This window comes from Phalacrocorax aristotelis, chromosome 2 (assembly GCF_949628215.1).
Source record: "Phalacrocorax aristotelis chromosome 2, bGulAri2.1, whole genome shotgun sequence".
Classification (NCBI taxonomy): domain Eukaryota; kingdom Metazoa; phylum Chordata; class Aves; order Suliformes; family Phalacrocoracidae; genus Phalacrocorax; species Phalacrocorax aristotelis.
In genome coordinates this window covers 153,806,945-153,820,163 of record NC_134277.1, presented here as the reverse complement: position 1 = coordinate 153,820,163, position 13,219 = coordinate 153,806,945, and the positions used below count along the sequence as shown (strand labels likewise).

General features: G+C 37.7%; 1 protein-coding gene across 7 annotated transcripts in view; it reads right to left on the bottom strand.

Moving 5' to 3' along the window:
* COL14A1 (collagen type XIV alpha 1 chain) overlaps window positions 1-13,219 on the bottom strand; it is a 126,169-nt gene that overhangs the window by 87,940 nt on the left and 25,010 nt on the right. For all 7 annotated transcript variants that reach the window (XM_075085694.1, XM_075085693.1, XM_075085697.1 and 4 more), the window contains 2 exons: window positions 2,101-2,256; window positions 1,266-1,385 (listed from right to left, as the gene is read on the bottom strand). In XM_075085694.1, the coding sequence (XP_074941795.1) occupies window positions 1,266-1,385; window positions 2,101-2,256 (276 nt within the window). The remainder of the gene's footprint in view (window positions 1-1,265; window positions 1,386-2,100; window positions 2,257-13,219) is intronic.

Below are 13,219 nucleotides of genomic sequence, written 5' to 3'. Positions count from 1 at the left end.
AAATCCTGAGAAACCTCTTAATGAAGAACAAGCATAAAAGAATTTATTTACTGAAAGATTAAATTCCAACAAGCAACCTAAACTACAGAGAAGGTGACATTTATTTTTAGCAGCATTTTGATCAATCAATGTATTTTTAACTAGCTATGGAAACCTAAACTGATCTTCCCGTGAACACATCACCTTTTCTTTCTTACTCCAGAAAGTTAGAATAGGAAGTCTCCTCTCCTTCTACCTACATTGCTTATATGAAAGCACATGATCTGGAGATCTTAGTAAATCCCCATATTACATACAATCTTACTTTGTTTGTTTCTTCTTTCCACTTTACAAGCTGAAAAAAAGCTTAAATAAAGCTTAGGGAGAACCTGATTTTAAAACTAATTACTTAAGGAGAAAGAAGAACAACAGTGCCTCAGGACAAACTTACATGTCACTCTCTTAAGTCTCCCACAGCAAGGGTTCTTAACTCACCTTCTTCTAACATCCATGTGAAATAATCATGATAATTTACTACTTGCTACCTCACAGTAATATCACTCCTAGAAACATACTAAAGTCATTCTGTCCTTTGTCCCACTGCTGTCACTCCTACCAAAATAACAGCTGCTGCAGAAGAGAAGGAGAATCTTTCTACCCTTCCCCCTGCTAAAGAAAAAAAAAAAAAAAAGAGGAAAAAAAAGCAAGGCAGCAATTTACTTAAAGCGATGTCTGGGTCTTTGGATATATCATTCTCCTGGCAAGACAGCCAATATTACTAACTGCTGCTTTGATGATACTGGAGTTTTATTCAGAAGCTGTATTTTTCCCAGGTTGACAGGCATCCTCCATTTATCCATCACTAAATCTTCTGGGGCTTGTGCTCTACCTACTAAAAGGTCAATGGAAATCTAAAAGCCCCAGGTGATCATCTGAAAAGTTACTATTGCCAGTTGTCAGATATTAAAGCAACATTCTTTCCTTCCCCAGAATAAAGCTCTGTGCATGAACATTATGAATGGATTTTGCATTTTCTTCCTAGCAGGTAAAAGATTTTACTTTCAGCACCGAGAGTTCATGAATACTCTGTTTTATGAGACCCTGTCCTGACCAGAAAGACTCCCACTGAAGCCAATGAGACAAGCACTTCAGAAAAGACTCTACTGCCATTGGATAAAGCCATTAGCACACTGCAAAAACCCTGTCCTTTTTACCCTTCATAAAATTAGTCTGTGCAGCAGAATATATTTTTTAATAAAAGGCAAAAGCTAAAACATACACTGTACCTGTTAATGTATTCCCTCCCTTATATGGTAGATTACGGACTGCATCCAAAACAGCATCTTTTGTGCCATAGGCATTCAAATGCCATTCAATTCGGGGATCACCACTGTACTGTGCAAGACCTAAAGAACCAGAAATTAAGGTAATCCATTAGACAATAAAGCTTTTTTTTTTCCCAAGTATCTACATTTTATGTACTATGTGCTTGGTTACCAACAGCTTACCATAGTGAGCTTACCACAAGTAGCTTTGCTACCATACTAGAAAAATTGCATTGCTTAATGGCAAGAAAATATTATTAAGTTGTTCTTAGTGGCAACTCCTCAATGTATTTTCAACGCCTTTCTTTCAAGTAAAGTGAAAGAGAAGGAGGTCACAACTTTCAGACTTTAGTAAGGTTCCAAGAAATTGATTTTTCAAAAACAATGATTTTATTCAATATGCTTTCGAACAGATTAAAATAAAACTAGCAGAACAGAAATATAACATTTGAGCCAGTTTCAACCATGAGAAAAGCCATCCACTGGCACATTCTTCCTCTGAAAATTAAACTGCAAGGGTTTGATCTAATGCTGACGCTTCAGTAAGAAAGACTGTTTCCACTGTTTTCTTCTTTTCCACTGACTTTGCATTAGAGTGTATTTAAGAGTTTACTGTGGTACTCAGCTGAGGAATTAATACCACAAACACTCCAGCAGCATTACTCTTATGACAGAAGTACTAGTTCCAGGTGAGGACGAATCTTGCACAGATAATAGCATTAAGCTGTTAACTATCCTGAAATCATGACATTTTTACATTGCTACAGAAATCTTAAGAAAAAATATGGCACCTTACCGACTCTTGTTTTCTCAGATCCCACATTGAAAGCAGAAACCAAATTTTCCAGGAACAGTCGAACAAGTCTGAAATTAAATCTGCCAATACTCCAAGAACCATCTACCAGTATCACAATATCTGCAATTGCTGGAGTTTTACAGGTAAACAGGCTTCCTGTAAATCATTAAAATGAAAACAATATTGTTAATTCAACAACAAAATCATAAGTCAAAAAATTTATACCTTCCTCCTCCCACTAAGCTTAATACTTAAAGCTTTATTCCATGGGCAAAGTGAGAAATAATCAAAATCATGAAACATATTTGTTCTAAGTTCAGTAACAGAACAGTTTCGCCATTATCTACTTCAGTTCTTTCTTTAAGCTGTTCAAAATTACTGTTGGGAGACCCATGAAAAAGAAATGCTGCTTTTAAAAATACAAAACTTCAGAAAGAAAAAAATTAACTGTCGTATAACACAATCAAACCAGCAGTCCATTTTCATTCTCAAGAATATACATACACAGTATACAGTTCATGACACTTAACCTTATGTCTAGACAATGCAGAGAGAGCTACCTAGAGATGCAGACATCCAACATAGTTATCAAGGCCCCTTTTATTGTCAACATAGAAAACCAGGTGTTCCTATACATCTCAACAACTCTGTAGAAAATCTTTAGCTGCCATTGGAGACTTCTAAAGTTAGAAGTGAATCTCACACTGGAAGACTAGAGTAAAACTGAAGGTCAGTTGAATATGCTGTATTAAATCTAAGTACGAGGTACTCAATACAGCAAAGATAAAATGCAAAGACTTCAGATTCAAATTCACACTGAGAACTAGCATCGCATGAAGTTTTACTCTTACAGATATACAGAGAAGTACACAAAAATAAGAATGTTAAAAAAGCAACAGAAAACACTTGATGAGAATTAGCAGAGATGCATATTAATAGTCTCTAAAGTTTAGCTAACCAATGGGGAAAACAAAGGAAATGGGAGTAGAGATTAGATATGAATTGCAAGATAAGCCAAGAAAAAGGTTTTTAGGGACACAGATTCTTAAGAAATAGAGAAGCCTCAACAAAAGTGCCACATTCAGTTCGAGAAAATGACAGGAAGGGAAGTAAGAGAAAGGAAGGGGTTTCCATAACCTCAAACAGAATTGCCACATCCCACAGACGTACGAAGTATTACAGCATGACTGTAAAAGCAAGGTTGCTGAAACAGTGGATTCATATCGCAGGGAGTGAAAACAATTCAGTGATGTTACACAGGTATACGGAACAACAACTTATGCTTGAAGTATAAAAATAGCAAACACCCCACCAGATTGACTATAGACAGGGATGGAAGAAGGAAAGTCAAAGCAAAGCATGTTAGTAGAAAAGGTATCATGCATCACAAATCATTTAGGGATTAAAATCATGTCCCTGAACACGGTAAAAAACCTGCAGATTAGCGAAGTAAGCTGCAGCCCAACTTCTACAGTAAATTTTTTCAGGATAAGCTGCATAAATTAGTTGACAAAGGATACCAACACCTAAGGTGGTACTAACAAGAATGACCAAGTACACTGTTAGAAATAAACTGATCTTGAGCAGCTCTCCTGTTACAGAGAGGGAATAAACCACCCAGTTAGTAACTTAAAACTTTAATGCCATATTATTAATGACAATCTTTTCATTAAAGACAAAATTATAGTCTCACAGGCAAAAACAATCTGATGTGCAGAAGGACATCAAACAATTGGTAATAATTAAGAGTTAGATTCATACTGTAGTGTAAATCCACTGAGTAAGAAACCCAATCCATGAAGTTACAGTTAATGTCTTAAACGTGTACTAAAAATGTTTTTAGAAGAGCAGGGAACATTTCCTACGTGCAGCTAGCAGTGTAGAATAAGTTCTAAACACATGACAAAAATTCCACTTACAAAGATGCCAAAACAAATATTTTATTTTAGTTTTTACAGTACAAGACAACGCTATTTGAATTGGCAACACATTTTAATGTATAAACACTGGGGAACATTTAGTAAGCATCAGAAAAATGACTTTGAATTGGAAGATGAATCCAAAGGAGGTCCAAATCTTTGTATCACTGAAGTCAACAGGAAAACTTCCCTTGATTTCAGCGGGACTGGAATCTGTTTTGTGATTTAATAGGAACTTACCGGTCACGGCAAAATTCATGTTTTAAATATCTTTGCCAATTAAACTTCCCGTTAATCAGCCTGCATTATTTGCAGTATTTGTCTTACATTAATATGCAGTTCAACTGTGCCATTCTCACACTGGCCATGATTAGCTTCTTAAGCTTCAAAAGAACTATTGGCAAAGTAAACCGCTACTCAACAGCAGTAAGAATGATAGAACTGGACCCCTGATTCACATCCAAGCAGCTGCACTGTAGCACAGATGAACCTTTTCAGTACGATCCCAGCAGTTTAATCATACAGCCCAATGAGGATAACAGGATTTGCGTGGCTGTATTTCCCTTCTCTACTCCTAAAATCTTATGCTTACTATGAAATCCAGTTAGTACCCCTAAGTCTTACTCATTTCATATCAACAAGTTTTCCCTATAAGGTTTCTTTAATCTTGTAGTGACGGCTTTGTGAATAAAACCTTTTATTGGTTTTAGTAAATCCGTCCAGTGCAGCAAAACCCAAAGAATAAAGAAAACAATAACGGCATTCCTTTCAATATTTTATTTCCACATCATCAGATTAGTGCAAACAGTATCATTCAATTACTTTTTTGTTAAAATAGCATGTGTAGTTTGATCCAAGATTGTACTGCCATGTCACAGAATGTGAAAATTTGATTCATTCTTCGTAGATAGGAGATATTGTTGAATCTTTTCTGCATAAAACATTTAGGTTTTATTACTTCTGTACACCCACTATTTGCTTATGCTTTCTCCTTGTTGTACTTAATAGAATTGTAGAAAGTTCCCTAAAATGGAATAAACAACAGTGAGATATTAAACAGAATAACATGCTGTACAGAAATCTTTAAAACCTGACAGGAATACAAACACCATATCATCCTAGTTTATAAAGTTAGTCTAAAAGACACAGTGTGTAGCAAATAATTTACACACCCCACAGAGATTAGCCAGTTTCCATTAGCAGTTCTAGCAAATCTCTTTTTCAACAGTCTTTCCATACAACCATACATGGTCATGAATTCCTCTAGGGTCTGAGGATAATTTTTAACATTTCAACTGTCTAAACGTAACTTTAACGGGCAATTTTCCCAAAAACTTTTCTTAAAGGAGCATATAATTCCATATATAAAAGCTTCCAAAACTCAGTGTTTTAGCCCACTACAAGTTTCAACACTGTGCTCAAGTTGCGCATATTTCCTTTTTACTTGGTTATCAAGAAATCAGTAGTGAAAGAAAAGGTATCACTTTCCTCTGAATTATACAGTACTCACCAGTTTCAAGAGCAGGATAGTAGGGAGGAAACCAGTTACCTAATTTTGTATAATGTTTCCTAATGAAGTAGAACAATGCTATCTATATAACAAGTGCTGCACTCCACAACAAACAATACCAGAGCCTGTGAGTTTTAGGTTAGAGAAAATGACAGAATTGCAAACATCCTAAAGTTAGAAAAAGAGCTTATGTATTTTGCACCAGTAACTCTCTTCAGTGCATCCACCTACAATGGGTGGAGGAGTTGAAGGGGAAAAAGTAAAAAAATTAATGGACTTTCTATAACAAATTAACAATCTTCCTAGTGTTATTCGGCAACAGGAACTTGCCACTCTGCCAGGAAACTAGCTAAGGAGGAAGGGGCTTGGTCTGCTCATTTCTGCCTGTTGCAAATGAAGGCATAGGCTCAAAATTTCATTTCCAAAGAGAGCAGCATACAACTAAAGGCTACCAGCAATGTATTAGGACAAGATATTTGCACAAACCTGCTTCAGTATTGCCAACAGTCATATTATCAAGATTTTGGTTCCTTTGTTGCATGGAAATCTTGCAAATAATAACCAGCATTGAAGGAATTTTGCATGTACCAAATGAAGTTTCCTGCCTTTGCTCCCTCAAGCCCCCAGACATGAAAGGTGACACATCTGCTTGGAATTCCAATGTACAAGTGTTATAGCACTATCAAGACCTGTGTCAGAGTTTGGCTGAGAGTGAAGCCAATGATAGCAATGCTGAAAAAAAGATGCAGCTAGAACTTTCTGGGATAGAGGGAAAGTTATTGAGGCCTGTAAGATGTGATGCTTGAGACACCATATTGAAGGGAATGGAGTGCAGGGCGAGGACTGGAAGAGGCTTTGGCAGTACAGGGGATGCACAGAACAAAGCAGGGTCTACAAGTGTCCGTAAACACTGCCCAGCTCCCTGAGGCTGCATTTTCAACCTGTTGCTATTCTTTCACACACATATTCAGTGAGCAAGTGAGCAATGTTAAAAAATAAAAGTTTGACCAAAAAAACTGCAAGCCGTACTTAGTCACAAATACAAAACTATGATTTCTAGACTAAGGTGGTGCTGTTTGACTCTTAGCATCAATACCACTAGTCTTTGAAATTTCTTTGAAAGGCACAGGGAGAAGCAGCAAATAGAGGCACTGCCACACATGAGGACTCAAGGGCTTAGAAGAACCGGCTCCATTTGCATGCAGTTATGATACATTTTGCAGAAACACATTTAATATTTTGCCTCTCCTTGGTATGAAACTGTTCTTATTTTCAAGAGCCAAAACACACACTACTTCTGCTAGAAGAAGTTAATACTATAATTCTTTCTGTGTCTGCAACATGTCATTTCCTTTCTTACTCCCTGTCACAGTGGAAAAGTTGAATAATATACATGGAAGGAGAGGAAGAAAGTTCAAGTAGAGGTCAGTAATAATATAGTAGGAATGGAAGACTCGTTCATGGCGTAACAAAGCACAAAAGCTAAGAAGCTCGATGACAGAAGTGAAAAATACGTTGTGAATAAAGCATGAATGACAGAGAAAAGTCAGTCCTCCACAATGACTGAGAACACTACAGCTGAGCAAAAGTGCCACTGAGGACAAGGACAATATAAATCTACATAAGCAAACTGTTACTTCTTCTAAAAAAAGGGTTAAAAAAAAAATATAAGGACGTGAGGCAGCGTTCAGCTCCAAAATTCAGCAACTCACTCGTCTACACTTCTGACATTGATATTATTGCACTGTGCTGGTGATATCATCATTGCTCTTAGACCTCAGTTTAACACATGCCATATGTCAGGCTACGGACCAGACAAATGCGTACAACATAACTGCTTTTCTCTGAACTAGATCCAACCATAGCTTGAATTTGAAGGACTCAAATGCTGGAACATCATTAGGTTTAAAGAGCAGCCCAAAGAGGTTAGAAGTTTGTCCCTGCTCCCTAGGAAGAAAAAAAAAAAAAAAAAAAACAAACCAACAACCCAAAATAAAATAAAGCAACCAGCCCTTTCCCATGCACCTTGTTCTTTTCCAGGAAAGTAATAGAGCCCAACTGGCAGGCCTATGAATTATTATTTGGGGGAGTTAGAATATTAAGACTTATTGAATCTGTTCTGTCTAACCATGTCACATTTGACTGCGAATGCTGTAGTTCAATAATTTTGCTTCTTTCAAAAAGCACATAGCAATAAATAAATGTTATTATTTAAAGCATACCTTTTGAATTTAAAGCCACAAAACTAATTACAGCAGTAGCTGATAAAGCACACTAATTGCCTACACATACTAGTGGTAATTCTCAAGTGCGAGAGAAGGAAGCATACAGCCATTTGCTATGCACCTTTCCATACACACTCAGTCGTAGTTGTACTTCTGCAGTAAGCAACCACTAGCTTAGAAAAAGTTTTAGAATCTTCTTTCTACAACTTACCTTTTTAATTTACTTGAGAGACAGAATAAATATAAAGGGTAACTATGAAAGAAAGTGCTGATGTTTTCTGGCAGCCATTGCTGACTGATAGCACCAAAGCACCTGATCTCTGCAGCAGCTTCCCAAATAGCAACACTAAACTCTCTTGGTCTGTGTACCTTGATAGAAAAATATATTTTAAAATCCCCTTGCATTTAAACTGAGAGTTCAAAACATTTATTTTAATTTCTCTTCCCACAGGCAACATGTCAACGCAGAACAAAGCACGCTGCTGAAATCTTTCCTGAAACTGAAGTTCAACACGGCAAGATACTGTGTCCATTTAGCCGTAAGGGTTTACACTGAAGATGGTCCACAACTCTCCTCTAAAGTCCATGAAACCTAAGAAACTCTTCTGCAGATTACAGTGATAATTCTCTGCTTCTCTTTGCTCTCAGTTCTGCATTTGAATGCATGAATGTTTTAAATGAAACAGCTGTCTCAAAGTCTAAATTACTTTTCAAGGCAGAGAACTATAATTTTTTATTAATATGGTCATATTTATCCACCATTCCTATGTAACAAATACGCCAGGATTTAGGACAGTTATTTTTCCCTTTGCTTCAGTGAAGTATGAAATCCCTGAGAGTTTTCTCTGGCTATCTAGAAGGCAGTTAATCAGGGGGCTGCAGACAAAATTGGCACTCAGAAATCATCAACATTAATTAAGCTGTATGTATAAACTCCTCTAAACCATACTAAAAAGCTGGTCTGTGCCCAAGCTTGTAACTAAGTTACAGCTTTAATACAACAGGTAAAGCAGCAGAAAAGAGCCTGCCTGAGAAAACAAGCTGCGTATTTATGAAAGTCATCAATACAGAACTAATTAAAAAATTAGTTGAAGCAAACTGCTACAACACTGTTGCATTACAGCCCAGCATTGTAGACCCAGGTACATATGATGTTGTGGCCAGTGTGTCCAGGAAAAAAAAAAAAAAAAACCACAAAAACAAACAGTGCAGTAGAGTTACAGTGCAGAAGACTCTCAAATTCAAGTCCCTGTTTTACCTTCAAGCATTTCTCAAAATGATATTATCATAATGTAACCAATGATTATGCTGGTATAAATATGTGGAGATCTTCAGAAGCATCACTAATTTTGGATGTCATGTGTCAATCCACAAAAGCTCAGGATGAAATTCATGCCCTCTCGAATACAATGTAACAATTCATCCATTGTCTAATTAGCAGACATGTCTGAGTGAACACCCTATTCCTAAAAATCTCTGACTTCCAGAGTCACAGGGTAGTGGAGATGGGAAGGGACCTGCTGAGACTGTCTAGTCAAACTGCTCTGCTCAAAGCAGGGGCAACTACAGTAGATTGCTTCAGGCCACATCCAGTTAAGTTAAAGAGTCTCCAAGGATGGAGACTCCACTACCTGAGTAACCTGCTCCAGTGTTTGACCATCCTCACATTAAAAAAACCGAGCTTTCTTTGATTAAATGGAATTTACATTATTTCTGTTCGTGTCCACTGCCTCTTGTCCTTTGACTGGACACCACTGAGAAGAGTCTGGCTTTGCCTTCTTTACTCCTTCCAATGTGTACTGTATCACCTGCAGGCTTGCTGAGGGCATGTTCTTTCCCATCATCCCAGTCCTCACATGACTTGTAGGTTGTCATCTCTCTCCCACATCATTCCTACTTTAAAGCTCTTCTCACCAGGCTGACCAGACTGTTAGCAAAGATGATTTTGCCTCACTTAGACTGCATCTCTTCCAAGCAGCTACTGAGCCTCAAAGAGGGTCCCATCATCACAGAAATCCAAACCCTGTTGCTGACCGCAGCTGCCACACTCGTTGCTGACCTATAGGATCTGCCCAGACTCCTTCAGGCCCTTTCCCCTCATAAGTGGGATTACTGAGAAGACCACCTCAACGCCCATGCCCTTGACCATTGCCCCAGGAGCCATGTAGCTGATAGTTTGTCACCCAATGCAGGAGACCCTGGCAACAGGATTACCATAATTAGTTGCTACATATTTAATTCCCAATCTCTTAAAATATGTGCTAATAAGCAAAAGCAGAAAAATATTAAAACAAAAAGTCTCCCTCAGAGGATATGATGTTGTCATTGGTTATGTCTCAATGAGTATTTAACAGAAGAATCCCCAAAGTCTGTGCACTGCACTGTACTGAAGTCCTGATCAGTGGACTAAGCAGCAATAAACACACCACAGCTATCTAAGAGAGCATCTAAGATAACCTTTGATTTTCTTTTCCTCTGCTTCAGACTTTCAAATTTCTCTCATCCACTAAAGTAATTATTCCCTACCACAAACAAATTACTAAATAGCCATGTTGCATATTTTTCCCCTCAGGTAGATTACACTGGTGCCTTCAAGCCTGCAACATTTCTTTCTGTCCAAGATTCCAGTCCTTTCTATTCACTTCTTATTTCTTTGATCTTGTACTTACCATACCATCCAGCTAGACAGATAAACAATGCCTATACGCACATCAGTTATGCAATATCAGATATCATGGATAGTTAAATTCTTAAACTACAGCAGGACTAATAACAAATCACAAAATAATTTACTGAACATTTTCTTCCATTCAATGTCATTTATAGCCACTTTTCTTTATAGTGTTTCAAAGGCTTTAAAAATAAAATGACAAGTCTTACCTCCAAATGCTTTTTTACAAATAAAAACCAAAAATATAATGCAGAACCTTATTCTAAAGACTTTAGTACAGGGATTTTCTTAATAATTTCACTCTAGAGAGGAAGGCAATTTTTTAATCTTTAATTTGCATGCATATCAGAAAAATATTAATCTGACCTTACAGAAAAGGTCTGCACAGGAAGTGGTAAGACTCTGACAATTACATTGCATATAATACTTTTTAAAACATCTTCCTGAAACAATGGCAAATTCTAAATCTGTAAAAGTGGATTTAAAATTTACACTGAGGAAAAGACAATTATTTTAATTAACTTAGACAAATTACTGGCTGCTACCCAAAGTATACAACTGTTATGGGAGCTGTCAAAAGCAAAGGAGAGTCCTATCACAAGGTACAGATTATGCTTAGACATCTGGATTTATTTTCAGTTTGGCCAGTAGCTACCTAGCAATTTACAATAGCCACAATCAAAATGAAACTGCTGGCCTTTAACTAAAAACATGTACTTCAATATGCACACATATACTTAAACCACCCTGATGCCCGAAAAGCAGGATGACGGCAACCATATAAAAATATATTCAAATACTCCTATAGATCTCAACAGAGGTTCTTTTTCATTTTTTCCAAAGAAAAAAAGTGTTCAATATTCAATAAATAATTATCAATAAATATTTTTTCAGTTGTTCTTGCTCTTTTTTTTCCAATAAATAATGTGTTGTATAATTACATTTTTTAGATCCATTTTAGGTTTTCCCTCCTGCCACCTGTATCCTATTCTGAGATTAATAAAATACTAACAGTTGCAAGGTTGGCAAAGGACCTGTGATTCTGTTGAGACAAAACACAAGCTTCTGAGTGTCTTTTTTTTTTTTTTTAAGGTATAGCTAAACAAAACCACCCCACTAAAGTCATAAAATTATCTCAGCCAACCTCTAACAGACACGTCATTACCAATTGCAGCTGATGCTTTATTACTACTTCTTAGAGAACAAAAAATCCACTAAACATTATGAAGCTCTTAAGGCATAAACATCTGCCACTGTTTGACACCACCTCCCTGCCTCCTAGGCATTAAGCTAAATTTGGATGTTGAGTTTGAAAGATCTTGAGGGTAGGGAGAGGAGAGATGAGGTACAGGGTAGGGAGACGAGAGATGAGGTATGAGTGGTATTTCACAGGCCACAGCCAATTTACTCTTTTTGAAGGAGCTACCATCCCTACGCTCACAGTTTTCCTTCATCATACTTACTAGAAAGATCAGTGCAAAAAAGCAGAAATTTTACCACACATTTTTAGTCACATAAACAAACCAGACACAATCAAAGGCCCTGCCAAGACTCACATTTACTTCTGAAACAGCTGTCTGCACCACTATGCAGCCCTGATTCTGCTAACTTTCCTGCATACAAGGAAACCAAACGCGCTTCAGCATCAAGCTGGTGCTCCAGAGAAGCTCCTTTAAGGATCCCAGGAGAGGCTAGCACAAGAATACCACCCCTCCACTTACTGGGGAATAAAGAGCCAAACACTTCATGAGCCAAAGCCACACACACAAAACCCAGCAGTCAGATAAGAAAACAGGACTCCCTCATTATATACAGACTAACACAATCGGTACAGCTAACCAGAGACGTGAGAACACCTTTGAGGTGGAAAACAGGGACTGCTCAGCCAGGAAGTAAGTTCTGTTTCATCTACTAACCTTTTCAACCAAGCAGCATAGCTCAGTTTTAACACCCAGGCTTACGCAGCACACAGGGCACCAGGCAAAGGGTGCTGACCACGAGACACCCCCGAATCAGTGTGTCCTGCACCAACACGTCCAGAAAGCACATGAAGACCCTCAGATTATGAACTGAGGGTAAAAATGACCCTGAAATCATCTCTCCTCACTACAAGCTCCTGCTTAATGTTGATCAACAGTCTTAGTATCAGATGAATGAGACAGACTCCCCGGTCCCCTCTGCCTCAAAGTATAAGGAACAGCCTTGAAAGGGAACTTCAGTACCTTCTGGCTGCATTCAAGGCAAGGCCATCTCAAGGATCACAGTCCCTAAAAAGAGATACCAAAAAGTTAACCTTAATCTCCCATTTTGTTGTCCAGAGCACAAAGCAGTGAAGCTTGTTCATCTGGGTGTTCAATACAACTGGAACACAAATCCACAACAGATCAGTTTGCTAATGGATACACCAACCCTTTACAAGCGTAGCTTTCTTACAAGAGGGTCTTGGTCTTGCACTTCTGTGTTTATTAATGTAGGAGAGGCTGCTGATGCAGTCTGCTATCACATCACCAAAGCTTTTTTGACTCTCCCTTCAAGGTTGTCACACAAATTTTAAAAGCTGCCCAAAGTTTCACTACATAGCTTCAGTTTCAAAGACTAGACAGTGTCTCATATCAAAAACAATCATCACTCATAATATAGAGATATTTCCACAGAACATACATAACCATGAGCAAGACTACAGACTTCAAATTATGAGAATTCCTGCGGCCAGATGATGAACTGTTAAGGAGTAGTAACGAAAGTATTTCAATAATGAAACATGTCAACACAGACCCTGAATCTGACTTAAGGT